General features: G+C 38.7%; 1 protein-coding gene across 1 annotated transcript in view; it reads right to left on the bottom strand.

Moving 5' to 3' along the window:
- The window catches only part of man1a2 (mannosidase, alpha, class 1A, member 2), a 153,817-nt gene extending 132,585 nt beyond the window's left edge, over positions 1–21,232 (bottom strand). Inside the window, exons 1-2 of the mRNA XM_084724956.1 lie at positions 20,888–21,232; positions 17,633–18,158 (exon numbers count right to left, since the gene is read on the bottom strand). Coding sequence (XP_084581082.1) covers positions 17,633–17,946 — 314 coding nt within the window. The 5' untranslated portion in view covers positions 17,947–18,158; positions 20,888–21,232. The remainder of the gene's footprint in view (positions 1–17,632; positions 18,159–20,887) is intronic.
- Between the last annotated feature and the right edge of the window lie 1,259 nt (positions 21,233–22,491).

Consider the following 22,491-nt stretch of genomic DNA (forward strand, 5'->3'; position numbering starts at 1 on the left):
AGCATTCTTAGCCAAATCTGTCCTGATTAGATTGTCGACTGAGTGACTAACTTACATTCACTAATATGACAATAAGACACACAATGATTTACAAAGTAACTGGCTAATGCCCTCTTGTCACCTATAAACACAGCAATATGATGATCAAACTGCTTATGACTGCCACATGGCATGGATAATGGACTCTGCAACAAGTGACACACAAACAGCCATCAGTTAACAGGTGTGCTGTTCAGCTGCACTTGTGACATGTGACACAAGAACGGAAACAACTTGGACTGAGAAAATTAATGCAGACAGTGATGAAAATATTAATAACAAAGGAAAGGTCAGCTTGCCAGTGTTGGCTTCCATCACAGTTAGTTTTGTGGTTTGTGACAAATTTTGAGACACAGTAAAGTTTACAGCCTGCCATGCTGCTGCTCCTGCATTGCATTGCTGACAATGATGCAGCTAAAAAAAAGTGTGGAGATTAGAGTAACAAAATGTGAGTCCAGTGGGGGACTTCTCAACAAATGACCCTATATTCAAGATTAATGAAAATCCTCTGACAAACAACTTTCATTTCAATTTGTTCAGAATCATATTTCTTAAAAGTTATTTGGAACAAAAGAACATAAGGAGGTGAGGAGAGGAGTGTTGCTATCTCTTCAATTAAAAACAACTCTCTGCACTCTGCAGTACTCATGCAGAACAGATAAAGTCTTAAGTCCTCGATAGCAAACTGCAAGAACCATCATTGTACTGTATACACTCTCCAAGCAGGATAAATACATGACTAGCACTGCAACGGTATAGATACAAGTGCATGAGGGTGGACTTAGATAAATGTTTTCCCTGTGTGTGGGCAATTCAAGTCAAGAATCTTTTTCTCCTGTAAAGTGTCCCCATAGTCCATCCCTGACACAAGAGCACAAGAGTGTTTGCTTCTTTTCAACCAAGAGCTCTCATGGGATCAGTCCCCAAGTTTCAAGTGATGTGGACAAGTCTGCCTCCTGCCAGGCCATAAACACTGTAAGTGGAAAGAAGAGTTGATGGAGGTTGGTAAGGCAGCAGAGTTTGTTTTTTGTGAGTTGTAGCTCCCAGAGTTCCCTTTAACATGAACTATAAGACAGCTTCCATGTCCTGCTTTTTCCCATGACCCACTTGGACAGCTCCACTGCTGTATGTGTAACGGCTCTCCCAAGCTTGAGAGTAGGTGTGTAACAGCATCCTCTCCCTCTTATTCTTTCAATTCTCTCTCTGCCCTAACAACCTCCTCCCACTAGTTAACAACCACACGGTGACACCTTTCTCTTAAATATATTCACTGCTTCTCTCTCCTGCTTCTCCTGTTCTTCCACTTAGCTGTCTAATCCATCTTTGCATCTTTTTCCTGGCACCCCCTCCTCCTTTCTCTTTTTCCAATTATTTTTCCATGATTTCTTCTTCCCACTTGTCAAGTGTTGTGTGTATCAGTTGATGATCAGTTACTTTCTTTCTGAATACTGTCAATACAGTTTACAAATATAAAATCATCAAATCCCAAATATAAACAAAAGCAACCTTTTACTTGCCACAAAAACATCCTCAGTATCTTTAGGGCCCCACACCTGCCAGTGTTAATTTTTAGGTTTCTCAAACAGAGAATGGGGGTGTGGTTAATAGTCACATATAGTCCATTACCATAGCAACCAGACTTGTCAACATCATTATAATGGAGGGCAATAGCATGGATATTGGTTTGGATAGCAACAGTGGTCACGTCATGAGGTTATGAGGAGTTACAAGTTATGAGGTGACCTGGAAACGATGACCTCAATGAGATCGGGGTCTGCTGATGGCGAGAGGCACTCACGTGAAGGGGTATCAATCTCTCTCCCCCTTGCAGGTAAGAAAAATCAGCCTCCTCAACACGCCATTGGCTAATCAGCTGTTTATATCCCCCTGATTAAGTCAACGCTGCCCACATTGTTCCATTGTTAGCTGCCAAGCAGATGCTCAAAACAGGTGGCTCTGTCTCCCCCTCATCGGTGATGCGGATGAAAGAAAGGCGACCCCTGGTTTCCATTCTTCTCTAACTCTGATTAGCCATTGGCTGCCGTACTGGTTCTCAGTGGCTAACAAGCTACATCCCAAGCTAACTAGGAAACATTTCCACAGATACACTTGAAATGTAGCACACACTTGAGTCAAGTCAAATTGTACTTATGTAAAGAAATCACAAAAATCACAAAACAAAATTTGCCTCCAGGTGCTTTACTCTCTGGTTCATGTCATGTCACTACTCCAGCAGAGAGGGACTGGCTGAAGGATAAAGGGTGACACAGAGCCATGACAGTGTGCTTGTATAAACTGGCATGAGATGACATGTAACTTCAGCTTTTTTTTTTTTAACATTAAGCACAAATTAGGTATTTGTCAATAAACACATTTGGTGTATATATCATAAAATGTCTAAATACACTGGTGTGGGAATTTAGTAGTGACATGTTTTGTCAATGTTTGTCCCACAGAGGAGAGATGTCCTTTTTCTCTTTTGCCTAATCATTCCTGTGCACCTTTCCCTCACATTATGTGTACAAGCGCATACATAATCTGTCATATTTCTCACTGTATGTTTCAGGTAAACACCTGAGCCCTGACCGTACTCTGTATCTATGTTCACATCCAGGCCCTCTAACCTACATCATGGCTGGCTGACTAATTCCTTTATACCAAACACAGGAGTCCATCTCATTCAGCCTGCACAGGGGCTGGCCATAAAACAAATAACCGTTAAGCCTGGGAGCTTGCTGCCCAGCTAGATAAGGTTTTTCCGAGTGTGGAAAAGAGTCTGATGATAGAGGGGCTCAGTCACCAAATCTTTAGAGAAAAACATCCCTAAAGATGCTTCCATTTACACCCTGACAAAAACAATGTACAAGAGCAATTTTGTAAATTTTTTGACACAGTGTTGTGGCACTCAACTCTTTTACTCTTAGTAACCCTGTTCTTGTTTAGTACAATCACAATCAGGCAGGCATTCCTGCAGATCTCTTGACTCAAAAGGTTTCTGAAGAGTGATAACACTCAGAAGAAAAAAAAAAATCACCACAAGAACAGAGATCCCACTTCCCATCCCCAGGCCAATCATAAATCCAACAGCCGGCGTGTTACAGCTCTGGTACAAGGCACATTTATTATCAGACCCATATGGCTCTGATACAGCTTGTGTGGTTGTGCTAGTTATGGAGAAAAGGGACTGGATTTGCCTGTGAATTCAGAAAGGTTTATTTGAAATTAAAACCTTGGAAACCTGAGGGCCAATTCTTAATTTGGTGTTGAGTGATCTCACTTTGATCTCATTGCTTTAACTGACAGGGAGCCATTGTGTACCAAGGCTGCAGCTCCAGTGTTTGGCAGGGTTGGGATTTGGGTAGAAGCTTTGTAGTCAACCATGGTCACATCATCTCTGAGGACTGAAAGCCTCGCTCATTTTGTCCCCGACTCTCTGGCTCTCTTTCCACTTCCTTGTTAATTTCGTCTTTTTTGGGCAGCGGCTCTTTTTGTCCTCCTGTCCTACACTCATGCAAACCAGTTCTAAGAGGTCTTGTCACCACTGCTGCACTCCAGAGAAATGACCAATGGGAGACAGAGTGAGACACACTCCCAATGGGCAACACTAATTTGTTTCACACACACTTTCTCTCTTTAACACACAATTGGTGGCCCATGAGCCATATCCGGCCCTTTAACAACCTAAACATGGCCTTTTAATCATTTATAAATATGAAAAAAAGTATATCATCGTGATTTTTAGGAAATGTAAACCTGCCTCTAGGCACACTTTTCAGGTTTTTTTTCCAAATAGTAAGTGACAGACCTACCATAGTCTTTCACTTCCCTCTCTCTTCTCCTCTCCTTTTCATTTATCTGCCCACCTCCCTCAGTCCTTCACTTCTTTTCTATAGGTTATAGGGTAGTCAGTGGCCAGAAATGGTGCACAAATTCAGTCTTAAGAGCTGCAGTGATTATAAGGAGTGCTGATTTTAGGGTCAATTAATAATCTGGATTTGTTATTAAACTATTTGTACATTTTGTTCTCACATAAGAGAATGTGTAAAAGCCCCCGCTTTTGACTAATATCAAGGCGCTACCCATGCAACTTTTTCCTCTAAATTAGGGGAAGCCCAACTCTAAAGTAATTTTATCAGAAGCAATGATTCATTACATCTTGCTCTATCTTGTTACGCCTTGCAAAATCTGCAATTACCTACTGAATTCTCCCTCCACCCACCTCATGCCTCTTTGAGTGATCACCAAGCAGCTTCAAAGATTAAATGATATCCCAAACAGACAATTCTACATTTCTTTCACACACAGTAAAGCTGCCTACCAGAAGATGACATCACATTTGCTGCTGTCACAACAGTAAAACAGCACAACACTTGTTACATGTTCAGTCCCACATACAAAAACTCAAAATCAACTTTTACATTTTCTCTTAGCCCGGATGAGCTCATGGGAAACTACTGCAAATCTCCAGCTTTCACAGCCCAAGATTCTACCTGCCTAACTTCACTACCACTTTTTTTTACCTCAGTGCCATGTATCTCTCCTGAATACTGCTTTCAACTGTCTCAGATTTAACAACCACTGTCCAAAATTGATGTTCTTTTTTCAAGTTCTGTGTCTTCGAATAAAACATTAAACTCACACTTGGTGTTAGGCCACAATATGTTTTCGTTATTCTTTTGGTCACTGGTTGAGTTATTATTGCTTGTGTAAGTGTTTAATCAATAAGTGCATCACAGTAATCAGGGTGCAAAATTAACTTTTTTGTGCACTGGCCAAATGGCTGGTTAATGTTTGGACACCTAACAATTAAAGTGATATAAGACTTATAACCATAATAACTGAATTTGTAATGATGAGTTTCTCTATTGCCCCAGAATTGTCCCAGACACCACATCTTTGTGTCCCAGGTGCTATTTTTACTGCCCCACGGCAAAGGGGACATCCTTTATTTCGTGCCCTGCATCTACCACTTCCAAGGGTTAGATAATGTTGAATTCAAGCCCCACCCCCATTCGAAGCTCTTATTTTGAATTTTTGTTTTGTGTCATTGATCATAAATGGTGCTTCAGCTGCATGGCTTGCTGGATGATTTGAGTTTTCTTCACACAATTAAATGACAGTAGTGTGAGGAAAATTACAGTGGTAAAAATCACTTAATTGGTCCAGTGATAACATTCATTGTGTCAAGCCTAGACATGGCAATGGTCATGATTGTAGAGACTAATTTTTTAATCATGATCTTATTAAGTCAGGATTTCCTGCTAAAGTCAATTACAGGGTTGTCCTCTGTGTTGATAAGGGTTGTGTGAGTCGCAAGCTCTTAGTTTTATTTGGGTTTTCATTCTCACATCCCAGCTCTTTAATTTATTATTGTATTCCTGTATTCCAAAGTATCCAAATTTCGTCTTTTTTGGGAAAAGACCCCAAGTCTTTATAGCTGCCATCACATTCCTTGATTAATAATTTAAAAAACTGTGACACAAAATAAATAAGTGATAAAAAATACTATATTCATCTATAGTCAGGTAAAGTTTGCATGCAGGTATGTATCACAAGTCCTTTTGATCTTCTGCTGCACTGTATGGCTACTGAGCACTATGGATGTTCAAAGTTGATTTTATCAGGATAAAAACAGCTATTTACCATTCAACATCACTGACATCCTATGTAGCCAATCTAGACAAGTTTTGCCACAATCAATTTTCTTTTAAAAATTATATTTTTGTGTTTTTGTATCATGTTTCTATTTTCCAGTTATCTTGTATACCGTTGTAACATGGCTTTTGAATTTCTTTTTAACTGGCTAACATCTGATATCCTCTCTGGTGTGTGGAAAATATGGCACGACCTTGTGACTGACCGCAGATAATGAATTGTGACATGACCACACAAGAGCATAAAGTTAACAGAAAAGAATGACTTCATGGAGATATATTTGCAGTGTTTATATATTTCTGATTACTTCACTCTGTTTGGGCTCATTTTCTGCCTCATTATGTCTAAAAAATTATTTCAATGAAGCAAAATACACAGTTTGAGCTTGTAACAAACTAAAATGCACAAATCGATATTGCTTTATGCTTCACTTGTACTTCTTGATAGTATAATATTAAAATACAAGATTCAACACTAATCTTTGTCTTTCCCCATGACAGTCTCTGGGAATTTTCTGCCAATTCCCAGGAGTTTTGTGTCAAATTTTAGAGTTCACTGCCACCATTGTCATGCTTGGGAGGTGATATTCTCTAAGGCATTGTTGTATTATTAACTGTGCGCTTGACTTTATAAGCAGAGGATGCAGCCCTTGGCAGCCATTTTTAACACAGAAACACCTAGACTAACAGGCAGATGCAGTTTACGGGTTTGTTAATGTGCATCCTTAAAACAAAGATTTAAATATGTCAAGTACTGAAAGCATATTGTAACTATCATAAATTATTGTAGTTTAATTATTTAGTTGTAGATTGTAATGGGATTATATTGGCATCTAGCATCTTAAATGTCCTGCTGAGAAAGAAAAAAAAGGTTAAAAGGAAGTCAATGCCCTGATGTTGCTATACAGGATAATCACAATAATATTACAGCAGCCTACTGTGATCTAAAACTGTGATAAATAACCAAAATGTCGAAGTTATGAGTTTTCTATGGTAATTGCATAACGCTGTCTGATATTTCAATCAAAATATTTTTTGGGCTTTGATTATTTAAGGCATCAGTGATCATTTCAAACCAAACATGACCTCCAAATGTTAGCTAGTTGCTTATGAAAGCGACTGGTGAGCTTATGTGAAACCTGACAAAGGCTGATGCAGCTAGGCTCAGTTTTATCAAGACATGACAATATACCAGGTTATTTAAAATCCTGAAAGTCTGATTTTCAATACCGTCAAGAATACAGATGCTGCTATTTCCACTAAATTGATACAGAGATGCTGTATCAATTTTGGGTTTAGTCCCAAGGAAAAAGGTAAGCCAGCAAACACTTAAGACCACTGATTGATTCTGTGTAGCATACTGAGTGTGTATCTTTAGCAAGTGTGAGAGAGAGCAAGTGACAAAGAATGACAGTGAATGTGCCCTGAGAGGAGTAGTGAAGATGTCTGTCTGGCAGTGTAGGTTTTATTTGTGTGTTTGAGATGGTCAGTAAATAAAGGCTGCAGCTTCTTAAGACCAAAGCCAAGGTCCTGTGTGTCTGTTGTTTCCCAACTGCAAGAATAGCATCACTATGATGATCAGTTCCACCTACACTGAGGGCCTACTATCTGCAGCGGAGTAGAGTCAAGGTGAGCCATTTTACACGAGTTTTACAAAAAATACCATCATAATACCGTATATCCTGCTAAAATGTTGGGAAGGTATGAAGGTATATATATATATATATATATATATATATATATATATATATATATATATATGTACATATATATATATATACATATATATATATATATATATATATATATATATACATATATATATATATATATATATATATATATATATATGTATATATACTTACCACCCAAGTCTAGTTGCAATCCAAACATACTGCTTTTTACAATAAAGCTTTGCCAATCAGACTCTCAGCAAAAGTTCTTCTCACAGTTCCGTTCTTTTTTTTTTTTTCTTTATTAACAACTCAGTGAAGCAACATGAAGTGAGAAACACTCAATTTCCTCCTCAACTACTCTGTCCTTGAACAAGGTTAAGAGCCTTGTTCTAGCAAGCTAGGGCCCGTGTAAAATCTACAGCACTGACTGATATGTTTTCTGTGTGAGCATGTTGTCTCTATGGCTGTGATGGTATGGATTTTTTCTTACTGCTGTGAAAAAAAAGCACTGTATCTCTGCAGCTTGGCAGTTTACCACCAATGCCAGACACAGTTAGAAAGTAAAAGGTTAACAGTAAGTTAACAATCTGGCAGTAAATGTACAATTCAGGCTATAGTGCGTCATTTAATAAATGCTGCAGCTTCTCAAGACCAAGAAAAGTTTCATCTGTTATTCCCCCAACTGCTGGAAAGGTAAAGCGGGTTCACTCCTTACCCCTGCCTTCACTCTCTTAGTCTCCGTCCCTCTCTCTGTCTCTTGCCCTCTCCAAGATCTAAATCTTGTAACCTACTTGTTTTGACATCTCACAGAGACAAATTTCTTTTTTCTTTCATTTACATATAAAAGTCAACCCTAAGAAATGCATCAAGGTTAAACTGTATTTTACTGACTGACTTGTTCTTCCTGTTTACTTAATGGAGACTGATCAGTGAAATCAGAAACTGTATCTTTAGCATGAATGAATGAATGAAATGCTGAAAAACCTTAACCATAGCATAGCCTGTGAAACGTAAGCATGAGTAAAAACTCTGGTTCACAAACCAGACAATGACATGCACTCTATACCCTCTCTCTCACACACACACTCACATTCACTCTCACACACACACACACACACACACACACACAGAGAAGACAACATTATGATCATATGAAAACGAAAACAAGAGAAAGAAAGAAAGGAAATGAGACACAAAGAGAAGATCTGATAAAAAGCAGCAGTGTTAATGAGGAGATTATGCTTGATGGAAGTCCACTCCTCATTCTGCAGGCTGTTCGCTATAATATCAACTGTACTAGAAATCTCCTGACAACACACAAATTAATTAGGATGAGTGTTAGTGAAATTATTATGGACATGGATCTGAAAGATGGATTTATATTTGTATCTCATTCTGCATGTAGTGATATCTACTCTGAAACCACTACAACAATTTAAATGGGCACAGTAAAAAGGTCTGACAGAATTACAAAAATGTGGTAACTATACTTTTTTTTATATAATTACTCTTTAATCTCAGCAATGTTTTAGAAGTCAACTTCTTTTACACCACAATTATCGTTTAGAAGGTCATACATGATGACAGTCACTTAAACAAAAAACCTAGTTAAAACTTTTGGGTATATGTTAGTGAAGTTTGAGTCACTGGAAATCAACACACTGACCACATGTCAGAAAATACAAGATTGAACACTACTTTTGAAACATACAGTAAAACACCTGAATCAGAAAAGAAAACCTGGGCAAGCACCCAGACATCATTTGGAGGACCTACACTCATCTTAAGCTCCTCAAAAGGGGACAATGCATTTTATAATTTTCCAAACCAGTGAGGAATATAGTATATTTGTTTCATGGCTTGTCAAATGAAAAACAGTGAGGGAGTGGGTATGAAAATTAGGCCGCATTAGCATGCTGTTTAACATGACAGAGGTCAATACGATGTGTCAAGGAGAAGTACGGTGTTTTTTGAGAAATAACAGGTGACTTTTTATTTTCAGAATGGAAGGCAAGTGAAGTGAACCACTATGGTTAAACTTCTTAAATGCAATCACAGTGATGGGACAGTGCTGAAATTGCAGTGATGTTATCCTATAAAGGCCCATTTAATGTTCACAAAAATACAACACCAAGCTTGATGCATTCAGCCACAACCTGGCTTTAAACGAAAGATTTGAGTTCAATAGTGATGGACATTTCAAAAGCCTTTTTATGATAGTGAGGTACATTCACTCCTCCCTTTCCTCTGAACAACCCATTTTAAATAGGTATCTACAAACCAGTATGGATGGTCTCATGAGCTCTCTGCACCCACTGCAGCACCTTGGTATTCTTTCCAGATTGAGCTAGCTTGACAGTTTGTGTGCTTGCTCATGTACAGGCTCGTGCTCCTTTATTAGCACAGACGTTCTTACACATAGAGAAATACACACACCAGACACAAACACACCCGAGCCTAGATTTACTTTGCAGCTGACAGGCGAATGAAGCGTGAAGACACAGAAATGATATCTAAGATCACACTAAATATGATAAATAAGTGCACTTTGATGTTGGCCCAGGCCTTAAATATGATCTGTAGGGCTTTGATGCTGATTTATGGCCACATCGCAAAAGCGCAAAGCAAAGCTATGGCACTGCAACACTAACAATAACTGGCAAGGCAATAAGTAGTGAAACCAGGTTACTTGCAGTCAAAGCATGAGAGGGATGCAGTGTGAAAAGGTTGTGGTTGAACAATTCCCAACATTACAAGACTAACTTTGACAAATGCCTCTCATTACAGTTATTACAAGAAAGAAAAAAAAAGAAAAAACAAAAGCAAAGAACACAATAGTGCACACCAGCTTTCAAAATTAAGGAAATCTTGTTGTCCCAGTGACAATAAAGCACCTGAGACAAAAAGATATGGTGCCTGCGTCAATTCTGGTACAGTAGGGAAATTTATCATTACAAAAACATATCAAATTTCCAAACAGATGTTGAATAAACTGGCCACATATTTGGGAGTCTAACTGGTTACTCTCTCACCTGAAAAATTATTAAAAATGAATTAAGAGACATATTAACAGTCTACAGCAAATGTATATGACTGCTAGCTTATTCAATCATGCTTGGTCAGTCAGTATTGTTTTAATGTGCACCTGCAGCCATACACTTTGTATGGCTAAACATATGATTCAACTCATAGGTTCTCAATTTTCACTCACTGTTACAAAGCTGTTATGTCTGTGTAACATGCAAGTTAACATCATTTGATGCAGAAATGTAATGTTAGTTATTGATTCATGCTCCATGTGTAGTCAATATGTTTACATGAGTAGTTACTTTTTAAAAAAAAATATGTGCTACATTTCATTGCACCTTTGGAGAAGATCAAACAAGGTGTATCCACAAGTCTGTATTACCCAAACCTCCAAACCCATCAGCTAGTACTTTCCTCACATGGTGCACCCTTGGTAAGTGAAGCAAAGTATTCAGTCTAGTGTATGAAGGTGTCTAAATAATAACTACACTCTTACAACCCATTGCATTTGTCTTGGGGAAAGGTTCAATGAACATAAATTTGAGATTAGGGAAAAAAAAGAACTTAAATTCAGAACAATAATTTAAAACAGAATTGGAGAAAGTTGCTAAACACAAAGGAAAGAAGTTCATTTCTAGGCCTGGTGCACACACTTAAAACAATACTGACTGCATGGGTACAAGTGCTACAGAACCAGATATAGTGCTAGACCACTTGGTGTGCCAATAGCATGGATGCATAGAAAATGCAGAGGTACATTAATATAATGGCTCCAAGTGTCATCAGCCATGGTCCCACTTGTCTGTTCTGATGGTGTTGCTCACTTGCAAAAATGTTCTCTGACAGTAATTTCAAATTGTCTACTAAAGCAAAAGTGCTATCAGCTTTTATTTTTAAAATTATTTTATCTATTAACTATATTTCTAGTATGGGCTTCCTGGGTCATCTAGGCCAACAGCATGCGGAAAGAACTGATGTCAGGGGTTAAGACATGTAGGTAAGACATCTTTCTACAAAAGTTTTGTGTGGAATAACTGAAAGGTTCAGGGAAGATGGGAATCATTTGACAAAACCTTCCAGACATCAGCATCTCATTATTTTTCAGGCAGTGTATTATAACAGAAGGCAGGAAGGAGCAGAGAGGCAACTACTGCTTATTATCCTGCATGAGCAATTTATACTCATTCAGATGCCCAGGCAAGTTCACTCAGTCACCGGAAAAGCCACTGGTAGATAATCTGATTTACTGGACCACAGGGCCAAATAACCAGTCAAAAAAATGATTTTTGCAGTATAGATTTGAACATTCCCTAAACTGCAACTGCTGTTTTTCTCCTTAGATGTGAAGATGATCTAATCAGAATCCTTAAACAGGTATTTTGGTTCTGTATCAAATCCCTGGCCTACAAAGGAACTTGCACAGCAAAGGAAAAACTTAATCACAATTTACTTCATATTTCCCTGTGATTGTGAAAGAAGCGACCTTGGATAAGTGCTATCCTAACAAAGCACACATAATATGCATTTCTTCATTACTGAGCAGCACAAACTGCATATTCACTAAAACACAAACACACAGCCAAATTGTGATTAATTTTGGTGGCAGATGGCAATCCTGTCAAACCTACTGGGAACTTTGGCAAGTACCCAGCATGAATGCTCTTTCTAGTAATCTAGTAAGTATTCTAGTAATTTTCGAACCTGAACAGAATAACAGAAAACTTCACTTGACTGCTCTAAATGGACAAGTAGCAGTTCTCAGAGCACCAAGAAAGAGTGTTTTAGGCTGTATAGGATTTGGATTCATATGGTTGGAACTGATATCACTATACTACTAAAAATGTCTTTTGACTTTGATATATCAAATTATGGTTAGGGATGAAACAATTACTGATTTCATCATAAACCCTGAAAAAATGCCCAATGCTTAGTATTATGATTCAAAATATTTCCAACTGATCATCGTCAGCCCATCCACTGGCGATATCTTTGTTGTTAGTCATCACAATTTCTCACAGCCCAAAGTAATGTCTACAAGTAGCTTTGTTGTCCATCTAATCTTTGTTGTCCAAATCCAAGGATATTCAGTACAATTATGAAAAAATCAGAAAATCTAGTAAATCCTCTCACTGAAGCTGGATTTACTCAGTGTTTGGCATTTCTGCTTAAAAATGCACTGAAACTATCAATTATCAAAAAGTTAAAGCAACAAATGCACTCAAAATCACTTAAAAAAAACTTATGCAACAGAAAAAAAAAATCAACTCCTGTGAAATATAAACACTGGAAAAATGTCTCTATAACATAACATGCACTTGCCTTGGTCACTTATCACTTTGTAGTCTGCATGCATAATGATTTAGCCTATGTTTTGTTCTAAAACACAAAGCCTCTTTTGGTTTCAATAAACACATATAACAAATAAAGTGCATGCAGTGCGTATGCTTGACCATATGAAAAAGATTTTTCCCACCTTGCTTATTGCTGTTATTAACCCCCTTATGGCTAATCTGCTTCTGAGATGGTACTGCCTCAGCACATTAACTTGCCCCCCTCTCAGTTGAAGAGTACTGATCCTGGATGTCCTATATGGTTTTAGTCAGACCAACACAGAATTAATGGCCTCACAATATGTTGAGCTTGACAGAGCATTATATCCAGTGGACTTCTATCACTCAATATGCTCCATTTCAACTTACCATGTAAGTGGTTGTCTATAGTCTCTCCTATAATAATCATATGCAGCCACAAGTCCCCTTATATACATTCATTACACACCGTAGAAATGCTTACAATTCTCCCCCAATGTTGTTAAAAACAAACATCCATAACACAAAAAGATGGTCAATTACAAAATGATAACAGAGTACAATACTGCTTACGGCACATGCAAGATGTGTGAAAGGCGTTCAACCATTTTCTCAGGCATTAGAATGCTTGTCAATATCTCAAAAATTCACTAGAACAGATGGATACCCCATGGCAAATAGAATAATACCTTTTTTTCTCTCAAGAGCTTTTATAAGACTATTAACAGGGTGAACCTGTGAACGCAGAACTGGTTCTGTGGGGTATTCTGTGGCCAAATAAAGTAAAGGTGAAATTATTACGAGCCTGCCTACGCTCCTGAGGGTCTCTTTAAATGTTAGCACACCTCATTTTCCAGGGGCTGCTTGAACTCTGCTCCTCTGGAGCACAATATGATGATTTTAAGAACAGCTGAGGCAGCCATACCAAAAAGCAAATCGAACACATTTCCATAAGCTACTATAAGCAGTGCAAAAATTAAAACATATCACATCAAATGAATGCTTATGTAAGGTTAAATTCATAGGGAGCATTTTTGAGACTTTAAATTTGCATAAAACTAATTTAAGAGATCTCAAAGGTATTATTCTCCCTTCTCAAAACCTTAAATTGTCATCCCACAGACATCTCAGTCCCCCTTCCTCTATCCTCACTTTAACAAGTCACTTTGGCCCTTAACTCTTAAATTCAGTCAAACTATGTATTGCAATATTTGTTGCATTCCCAAAAACTGCATGGTCATACAAGTACATCATTATATTATTTTAATAAATCCATATTAATTTATTTGTAATTTCTAAGACTTTCATGATACCCATGTCATAAACTCCAATGAGGTGAGCTTTGGCAGCAACATGCAATTAAAAATACAGTCAAAGTAGATCAGGACGCTGAAATTTGGCTAAACAATCAGTCAGATTCAGCTGATTTAACATTATTCCTTTTATCACACAGAAAGAAATACCTTCTGCTATCTGTTGCAGCACCCTGAAGAAGACCTCCGTGCCGAGAGTAATTGGTATATCATTTAAACAAATGTGGATGTGTTAGCCAAGAACAATGACAGCTCAGTTAAGTGTAATAAGAACATTGTCTAGGATTTGCTGGACAGGGATCATGTGAAATATTCCAGCATCACACTACCACCTAAAATGCCCAGACATGCAACCTAGTCAAGTTTTGCTTCAAATGCTCCTGTATCCAATCACTGAGTCCCTTCTTATCCCTACTATAAAATTACATCTCTGGAGAAACATGAATATCTCCAAGCCTCCAACCTTTGTGATTCAAAAAATCCTTGTGGTTCCGACTATAACGCACAGCGCCACTTGAGCCCAGTACTGTCTGCTCCTTTACTGCTCGAGTCACTGGGCAGCAATAATTACATTATTTCTAGCAGGCTGAATCCCAAGCTCTAGAAGGCTTTCAGGAAGGAAAAATGAATAGGCACCAGAGGGAACGAGGAGGTAACACTCAATGGTCCACACTGTGAGAAACTGCTTTTAACACCTTGCCCAGCTTTCAGTAAAACTAATGACCTCCTACACAAGCATGGAGGAGACCTTTCCCATAAAATTATCCTTTCCACCTACCACTTAGCATTTTGTGCATTTTATTTCAACCATAAGTCTTTTGTTATCACAAAATAATAGCCTACCTATGCAAGTGCAGCATGATTCATATGTGCAAGGTTTCCACCGGTGTGTTGCAAGCCCACCAGGCCTAAGTAGGCTCCCCGCCTAGCCTAAGCATCTAGGATTTATTTTCTTGAATTGTATTTTTTGAAGATGAATCCATAATATTGGCAAGTGTGCAGGAAGAGCATGTGTGTAACAGTGAGTATGAAATTAGCTGTAACAATATAGTTGTGAACAGAGCAGTGAAGTGTGTGTATTTGTGCCTATCTGTCAGTGAAAAAATTATGAAATTCCCCAAGACTCAAGGGGGTGATGCTGCATTCCAGATAACAATAAAGGTCGAGTTGAGCTTCCAACTTCCAAACTCAAAGCTTTCCAGGTATGCCCCACCAAAAATAAAAAAAAAAAGCACAGCCGACCGTGACAAAGTAATGCGTTTCATTGGCAAGTGTACACACAGCAGAACCCTCAGCAATGCGCCCTCCTTGAAGCGATAGTTCACCCAAAAGTGAAATTTCATTCGGTATCTACTCACCCCTGTGCTGATGTGAGGATTGGTGAAGATCTCCAGTTCACAAAACACTGAAGTGAAGAATTGAAGTGAACAGTGACCAGTTTTAAAATGTAAAAAACGAACACAAAAAACCCACAAAATGTCTCCATACTGCTTGTGTGGTTTAATCCAAGTGTCCATAAGCCACGACATTAAAATCTGACCCAAAAAGACGCCATTTTAGCGTTGATGTCAACTGTAGCCTCTCAGACCTAATCAGCGTGCAGACACCTGAAGCGGGTACACAAGCTCTTCTATGTCAAAGTCCTCAGACATTTTCTTCTTAGTTGAAAGTTTACGAAGTCAACTGTACGCATATAAAGTCACTATTTCTGAGCAGATCTCTCTCTGTTGTCTGAGTCGCTTCCAGGTAGAATGTAAACACAGATGTGAAGGTATCGTGAGATCTTGTACGCTTGGGCAAGAGCTTGCGTACCCGTTTCAGGTGTGTGCAGGAGGATCAGGTCTGAGAGGCTACAGTTGACATTTAGGCTAAAAATATGGTGTAAATGGTGTCTTTTGGGGTCAATTTTTAATGTCACAGTTTACAGACACATGGATTACACCACACAAGCAGTGTGGAGACATTTTGTGTTTTTATTGTGTTCTTTTTTTACATTTTAAAACTGGTCACCATTCACTTCAACTGTACTGGATTTGGCTGCAACACTGTTTTCCACTGAAGCTCCAGGAGTGTTTTGTGAACTGGAGATCTTCACCCATTCTCAAATCAGCACAGGGGTGAGTAGATATTTAGTGAAATTTCACTTTTGGGTGAACTATCGCTTTAACGACACAGGCGGAAAAACAACGCAAGATAACACACGCCATTAAACATTTTATTTTATGGCAACTAATAAAATTGGTGAGATATTCTGACATCAACCTACCTATAGCACAGGTTTTACTATGACAGTATGTAGTGTGCCTTTCCATTATACTTTCTTTACAGTAAGAGATCAGAAATTTTAAGTTCCAAGTTTTCTGTAACCCAGCATTAACCCAAAGTTAGTGACAGCCTCAGCACAGGCTCAGTTAAGGTGGACTGACCTTTAAGGTGAGGTAAGACACTTGGCTGCTAGGCCTTGGTTATGTCAACCACAAGGTGCTGTATATGTAATTAGACGGTATTGGTAGGTAGGTAGGTTGGTAGGTAGTGAAATGCTAAAAGCTCAAGGCCCTGAAAACCTAGAAGCCTGGCATTCATATGGTATTAATCAGAAAATATAACAATGTATTTATTTTGGTGCTAAATGCCTATGTTCAACATGTCAGTTACAGTTCAACTTCACAGTTCAGACACAAATAACTTCAATTTAACTAACCAAACACCTCATGATTTCCAGATATCCCATTTTGTTAGACCATCCTGAAAATCAAATGCTGCTATTACATTACAAAATAGCCTTCAAGACTGATTTGCTGGCTTAAAGTAAATAAATGCACTATAATGTAAATGTGAATGTAACTTGAGTCAGTTGGGAATAACATTAAGTAGTTGGGCATGAAAATCATTCAGCACAGTGGATTCTAAACAGCAGAAGACACTCAGACTAGCCAAATATGGATTTGATTTAGGAGAGGGAAAAGAACTTCAAAACGATGGCTGGCTACGAGCCAAAGAGGCGGGACAAACTAAATGACAAATGTAAAGGCTGCAGCCAAAATTTACCAGCATTTGGCTCGTGGCGAGCAGTAATTTCCGAGCCTGTTTAAGCAGTTACTAAAGCTTTTCAAACAGCCTGTGTGTTCTAGCTCATCGAGTTCAACCACGCCTGCCCGTGGGACAGCACAACAACACCGTGGCCAAGGTGATAAAATTTCTCTTGTACAAGAAGTTAAACAATTACACTCAATGGAGACACAAAGGGTGAGAGTATTTAGAGCAACCTCAACTGCACAAAAGGATTAGTGGAAAAGAGAACAAGGATGAAGGAATACCTGTGCTGACGTGTATTTAAACATTCAGGGAAGTGTGTATCACCTTACAAACTCTGCAACACCCCTGGGTGTCACAACAAAAGTGATGAGAGTCAATACACCTGCTTTCATGGCCTTGAGGAAATAATAGTGTGTGACATAACTTGTGTGAGAACCCAAAAAAAAAAAAAACTAATAATTACAAAGGAATTTTGTTGCAAATGTGTCTTCTCTTTATGCTTTGTAAGAAAAAAAAATGTTGCAGTTTGTTTTACACACCAGATATACAAAAGAAACACTTCAGCTATTGGTTCCTACCTGTGTCTGTGCTCGTCATGTCCTCCCTGTCCATGTATGATCACTTGTCCAGAAGCATGCTTCCCCTCTTTGGGTGAGTCAATATGAGGGATGAGCACGTCCTCCAAGCCTAGGTCAAAGCGCTTGTGCTTGGAATTGTCCGGGAGGAAGAAGAAGGCCCCGAAGCATAAGGTGATGAAGGCACTGAGAATGAGGAGGAGGATGAACTTCTCGGAAAGCCTCAACGTAGCCCTGTGGTGTGGGAAAGAGGAGGCCCCCGGTGACAGAGTGGGTATCCTTCGGCCCGACAGTGGCAGGAGAGCCGGTGTTGTCATGTTTTTGACTGCTGAACTGAACTTTGTTTGGGGAGGAGTTGGGAGGGCAGGGTGGGGCGGGTTTACAAGTGCCACAGGTGTTGTTGTAGCAGCATGCACAAGCTGGTTGACTTTATTATCTCATCCCTGCATTGGTAAGTCCAAAAATCAGAAAGGGCTGAGGTCCCTCAGTGAAGGAGTGACTGGTCAGCAGGAAAATGGTCATGACGATTCTAGAAAAAAAAAGAGACATCACAGACAAAGAGTTGGCATTCAATACAGAGCTGCCGTGTTACCACTAAGTCGAAAGTTTACCCTTTCACAGCGTGGTTACCAGAGACTAGAAAATCTGATCTTTTAACTGCACTTCCTAAACACAAGATAAAAGAGTTGCTATACTCTATATTCTTTCCTTTAGCTGTCATTTCTCTGCTCTGGCAGCATGTCCCTTGTAACCACTAGCATCATCCCTCCTATCAAGTACTCTGGCAGCCTTGTATTGAGCCTAGCGGTGCTGAATTACGATCAAATATGTGGTGACACCTCAAGAGACTGGTATATCATATATGTGATGAAGATGAAACAGAGTAATAACAATCCTCCAAAATGCTCCTCTCAAATTTAACAACATGCCATCTTAAAACTAAATACCTCAGAACCCCTCTCTCTCACACACAAAAATAAAACTCTTCATCCTTTTGCCATGAGAAAAATGGCAAACATATTTTCAAAAGGCTTAAGGCGATGTTAATTTTGTCAATGAAATTTTTAACGACAAGTATTCATTCAAGTCCTTTTATTTCATGGCTAAATTCTGAGGGCAATATAAATGAGAGAAATATTGACAACAAAACTTAAAAAAAAAAAAAAAAAACTTAAAACACAGCATACTGCAGTGTCTGCAAAGGTAAATATCAGTTATGTAAATCAATACACTTGATCATTTTATGTTAATTCCATTTTAGGACTAAATTTTTAATTTTAGTATAGTTCAAGGTTTTGTGTTGATTCAGTGTACAATGCCTTTCTCCGTTGACACTGAAATTAAAATTAAATTAAATTTGACGGAGCTGAGATCACGGTGAACATGTACTCCTTCATAAAGATAATTTATGATTTCTTACAACTCATAAACAGACACTAACTCTTTTGGCAGACAATTAAAATAATTCTGTCCTAATTCTAGCTCCATTTAAAACGAGTAAATGTGGTATTTCACAGATAATGCTTGTCTGCTTAATGACACTGGTCATAGATTTTTACTGCTTATTTGTTTAAATAGAGTAAAACATTGCAAAACATGAGGCTAAATTTAGCAGAACTTCTCAACAATGTAATATATAAAACAGTCTGTTTTGTCAGGTAATAAACATGATCAGTGTCTAATGACTCATTAATAATGATGTATGCGTGCATTCATTTTTAAGCTACATGATATGGAAGATTCTGTCAATAACACCTTCTCAGCCCAGACGACTAAACACAGGTCAAGGTATGCCTATTACTCATTGGAATTTTTACAGTCAGAATAAATATTCTTCAGCAAAGTCCATTATAGTATCATGAACTGCCTGAGAAAATTATGACTAGAATATTGAATAAAATTAGAAAATTAGAGTTCCACTGACTAAATCTTGACCAAAGCAACAAGAAGAACAAAGCATAGAAATGTGACCTTTTCTAAATGCAATTTTGAGTTAGTGACTAAGAATGAATTTAAAATTCTTAACAAAATTAACAATGGCTTAAATTATCAAGAGGCTGTGCAATATCACTTAGACTAGACCATCACCAAACAACTGCCCTGCGCGCATACTGGTATCTATGACAAACATTGCATAGCAATGCTGTATAGCCTGTTATCATACATACAGTATGTCGTGATAAAATGACTGACAGAGATGAAGAGCAACACCAGCCACACACAAATACTCTTTCCATTCGTGTCCATCGGAGTCGACTGGAATGACAATCGACCCTTTGCTAGAGGGGCAGGACATGCAAGCTAAATACACTATTACATACACGTATCCTGTGCCGTATCACATCTTAACTTCAATCCTTCTAGCAAACACCCATGTGGCTGTACTTTAAGGCACAGGCTTAACGTGTGTAGCAAGAAGACGTGGAGCAAATGTTATTCCGCTCAGCAACTGCTCCAAGTGTTAATGTGATGGATGGTTGCCCCTTTAAACACTAACATAAGAAGTCGTATAAATGCCCGTTGGGTCAAGCCAGCTAATGTTAACACAAATGTCCATCTAAGCCTATTTATTTTATTATCCCGTAGTCTTCCATCGGTTCTGCAGAGAGATGCGATGTCTCAGCGGCCCCACACAGAATACCAAGTTCATTCTCTGACAGTGCCAGCCTGCGTGAGGTGATTAGCCGATACAAAATGCTAGCTAACAAGCGAATGAGCGGCTAACTTATCCAGCTAACGTTGGCTAGCAGAAAAAAACGGCCGTGTCTAAAGGGGAACCCCAGACCCGTGAAAATTCTCGCGAGAGGCATCATTTTAACCAAATCCATAGTTCCCACACACCACCCATGTATTATTCGCCCCGAAACCTACAGAGTTTTTAACCACAGCGTTGTCATATCACAACACATAAGACATTTGTACAGAATGCAAAACTGAGAAACTACCCGTACAAATCTCGCGAGACCTACGCAAAGCTTAGGTTCCCTTCTAGCCACGATCGAAAAAAAACCGAACAACGGAAAATAAACCGCCACGCAATGCTCAGGAAAACACATAAATAAAAAATAAAAGTATTCCGACACGTGTGTTTGGGATCGCTGGCATTTTTGCTATCGCTGTGTGGAAAAGACTAAGCTATGACACCTACATAGCCTGCTGAGGGGCTAGCTATGGCTAGCTTGCTAACGCTAGCTAGCTGGTTATCAACTGACAGAGGTAGCGTCTTGTGTAGACGCCGCTGCTGTGCTGCATCACCACCTTTCTCATTTGCTCGGTGAAAATCGATGCCAGTCAGGATTCCCGGTCCGCCTTTTAGAAGAAGTCGCTGTAGCAGGTGTCCTCATGTCCACGAATGTTAGACCGTCGTAGTAACCTGCCCCGGTTAAACCGTCCAGCGTCAGTTCAAAGCCACATAGCGTTACAGCTCCGCGGACGTTGAGAGGATGTTGATGAGTAGCCGCTCTGTCGGACTGCAGCGACGGACTGACTGACTGAGCTGCTGCTGCTGCTGCTGCTCTGTGATCCAGCATCAACTACTCAGCCTGCCCGAGTTAGGGAGCGTCTGGCAATTTCGTTAGTCACAATTACTGTATGATACGATTAATTACAGGGCAACGTTAAAATGTTAAATCCCCAACCTGCTGTGCGATCAACCTTATTTCCGTTTGAGTCAACGAAGGTAATTTGCTGGAATGCAGCATGCATAAATTTGCTCGAATTATTTACCCCTCCCTCCCCCATTTCAATTTTGTGCAATGCCAATATAGGCTATCTTGTGAAAATTATTCAGACGTGAAAAAAATATTGTTTTACTCAAGTAAAAGCGAGTACAAGAAAGAAGTCCCAGAATTACTAAATTTAGTTGTAAAGTTGTAAATTTTCTAAATTAAACTTTATTCTTTATCTTTTATCAGAACTGTATTTAATAATACACAATCTAGCATAAATGTGTAATGGTGGATCTTAGGCTATATATAGGACTGAAAGTAACAGGACTTTTTAGGATTGAATTAGCAAATACTTACTACAAATACTTAACACCTCCAAGTGGTTTACCAAAGCTATTAAATAATTTAGATAACATTACTTACAATGTAAACAAAAACAGAGAAATCAAGCAAGATTATTTACTTTTGGTTTTCCTAAGGACTTCAGGAGACTTGATTACATGACTTGTAGAATTTCCTAAATTTTTAGAGGGGGAAACAGGGACCTGATTAAGGTATATTTCTGTTTTGTTTTGTTTTGTTTTGTTTTGTTTTGTTTTGTTTTGTTTTGTTTTTGTTTTTTTTTAAGGAGTACTTAAATGGCTAAATTGGAAACAGAGTCACACAATATTACCAAAAAAAATAAGATTTCTGAAGGATTATAATCATTTTATTTCAGGTAAAATACAGTGTCAAAGACTAAAAGGCTAAAATCCTATTTTTTCAGTGATATAGAAATTTTTAATTCAAGTTCCCATGAAATCAAAATCAATATTTCAGTGTTTTTAATCATATATTTACCATGCATTTTCCATACATCAGTGTCTGGCCCAACAATGACCAAAAAGTGTTTTGTAGATATTTTCTGGTATTTTAATGGTGTTTCAGAGTTTGTATTTTCCTGGGAAATGTTTAAAAATTGTTGATGACTCATCCTGCACTTAGGGACGTTACTGAATTTTCATCCACTTACTCACTGATGACACTAGGTGCGTTCGAGATGAGCCAGGCCTGCGCAGAATCGATCACTGGTGATCGCCGGACAATGCATGCCGGTTAGATTTGTGTCCAACTTGATCCCAACTTGCTCTGACGTCATGCACACGTGGGCAATGATAACCTCATGAGATGCAAACTTCAGGTAACCTACAGGTG

The sequence above is a fragment of the Lutjanus erythropterus genome, chromosome 8, assembly GCF_056507025.1.
Source record: "Lutjanus erythropterus isolate fLutEry1 chromosome 8, fLutEry1.hap2, whole genome shotgun sequence".
NCBI lineage: Eukaryota > Metazoa > Chordata > Actinopteri > Lutjaniformes > Lutjanidae > Lutjanus > Lutjanus erythropterus.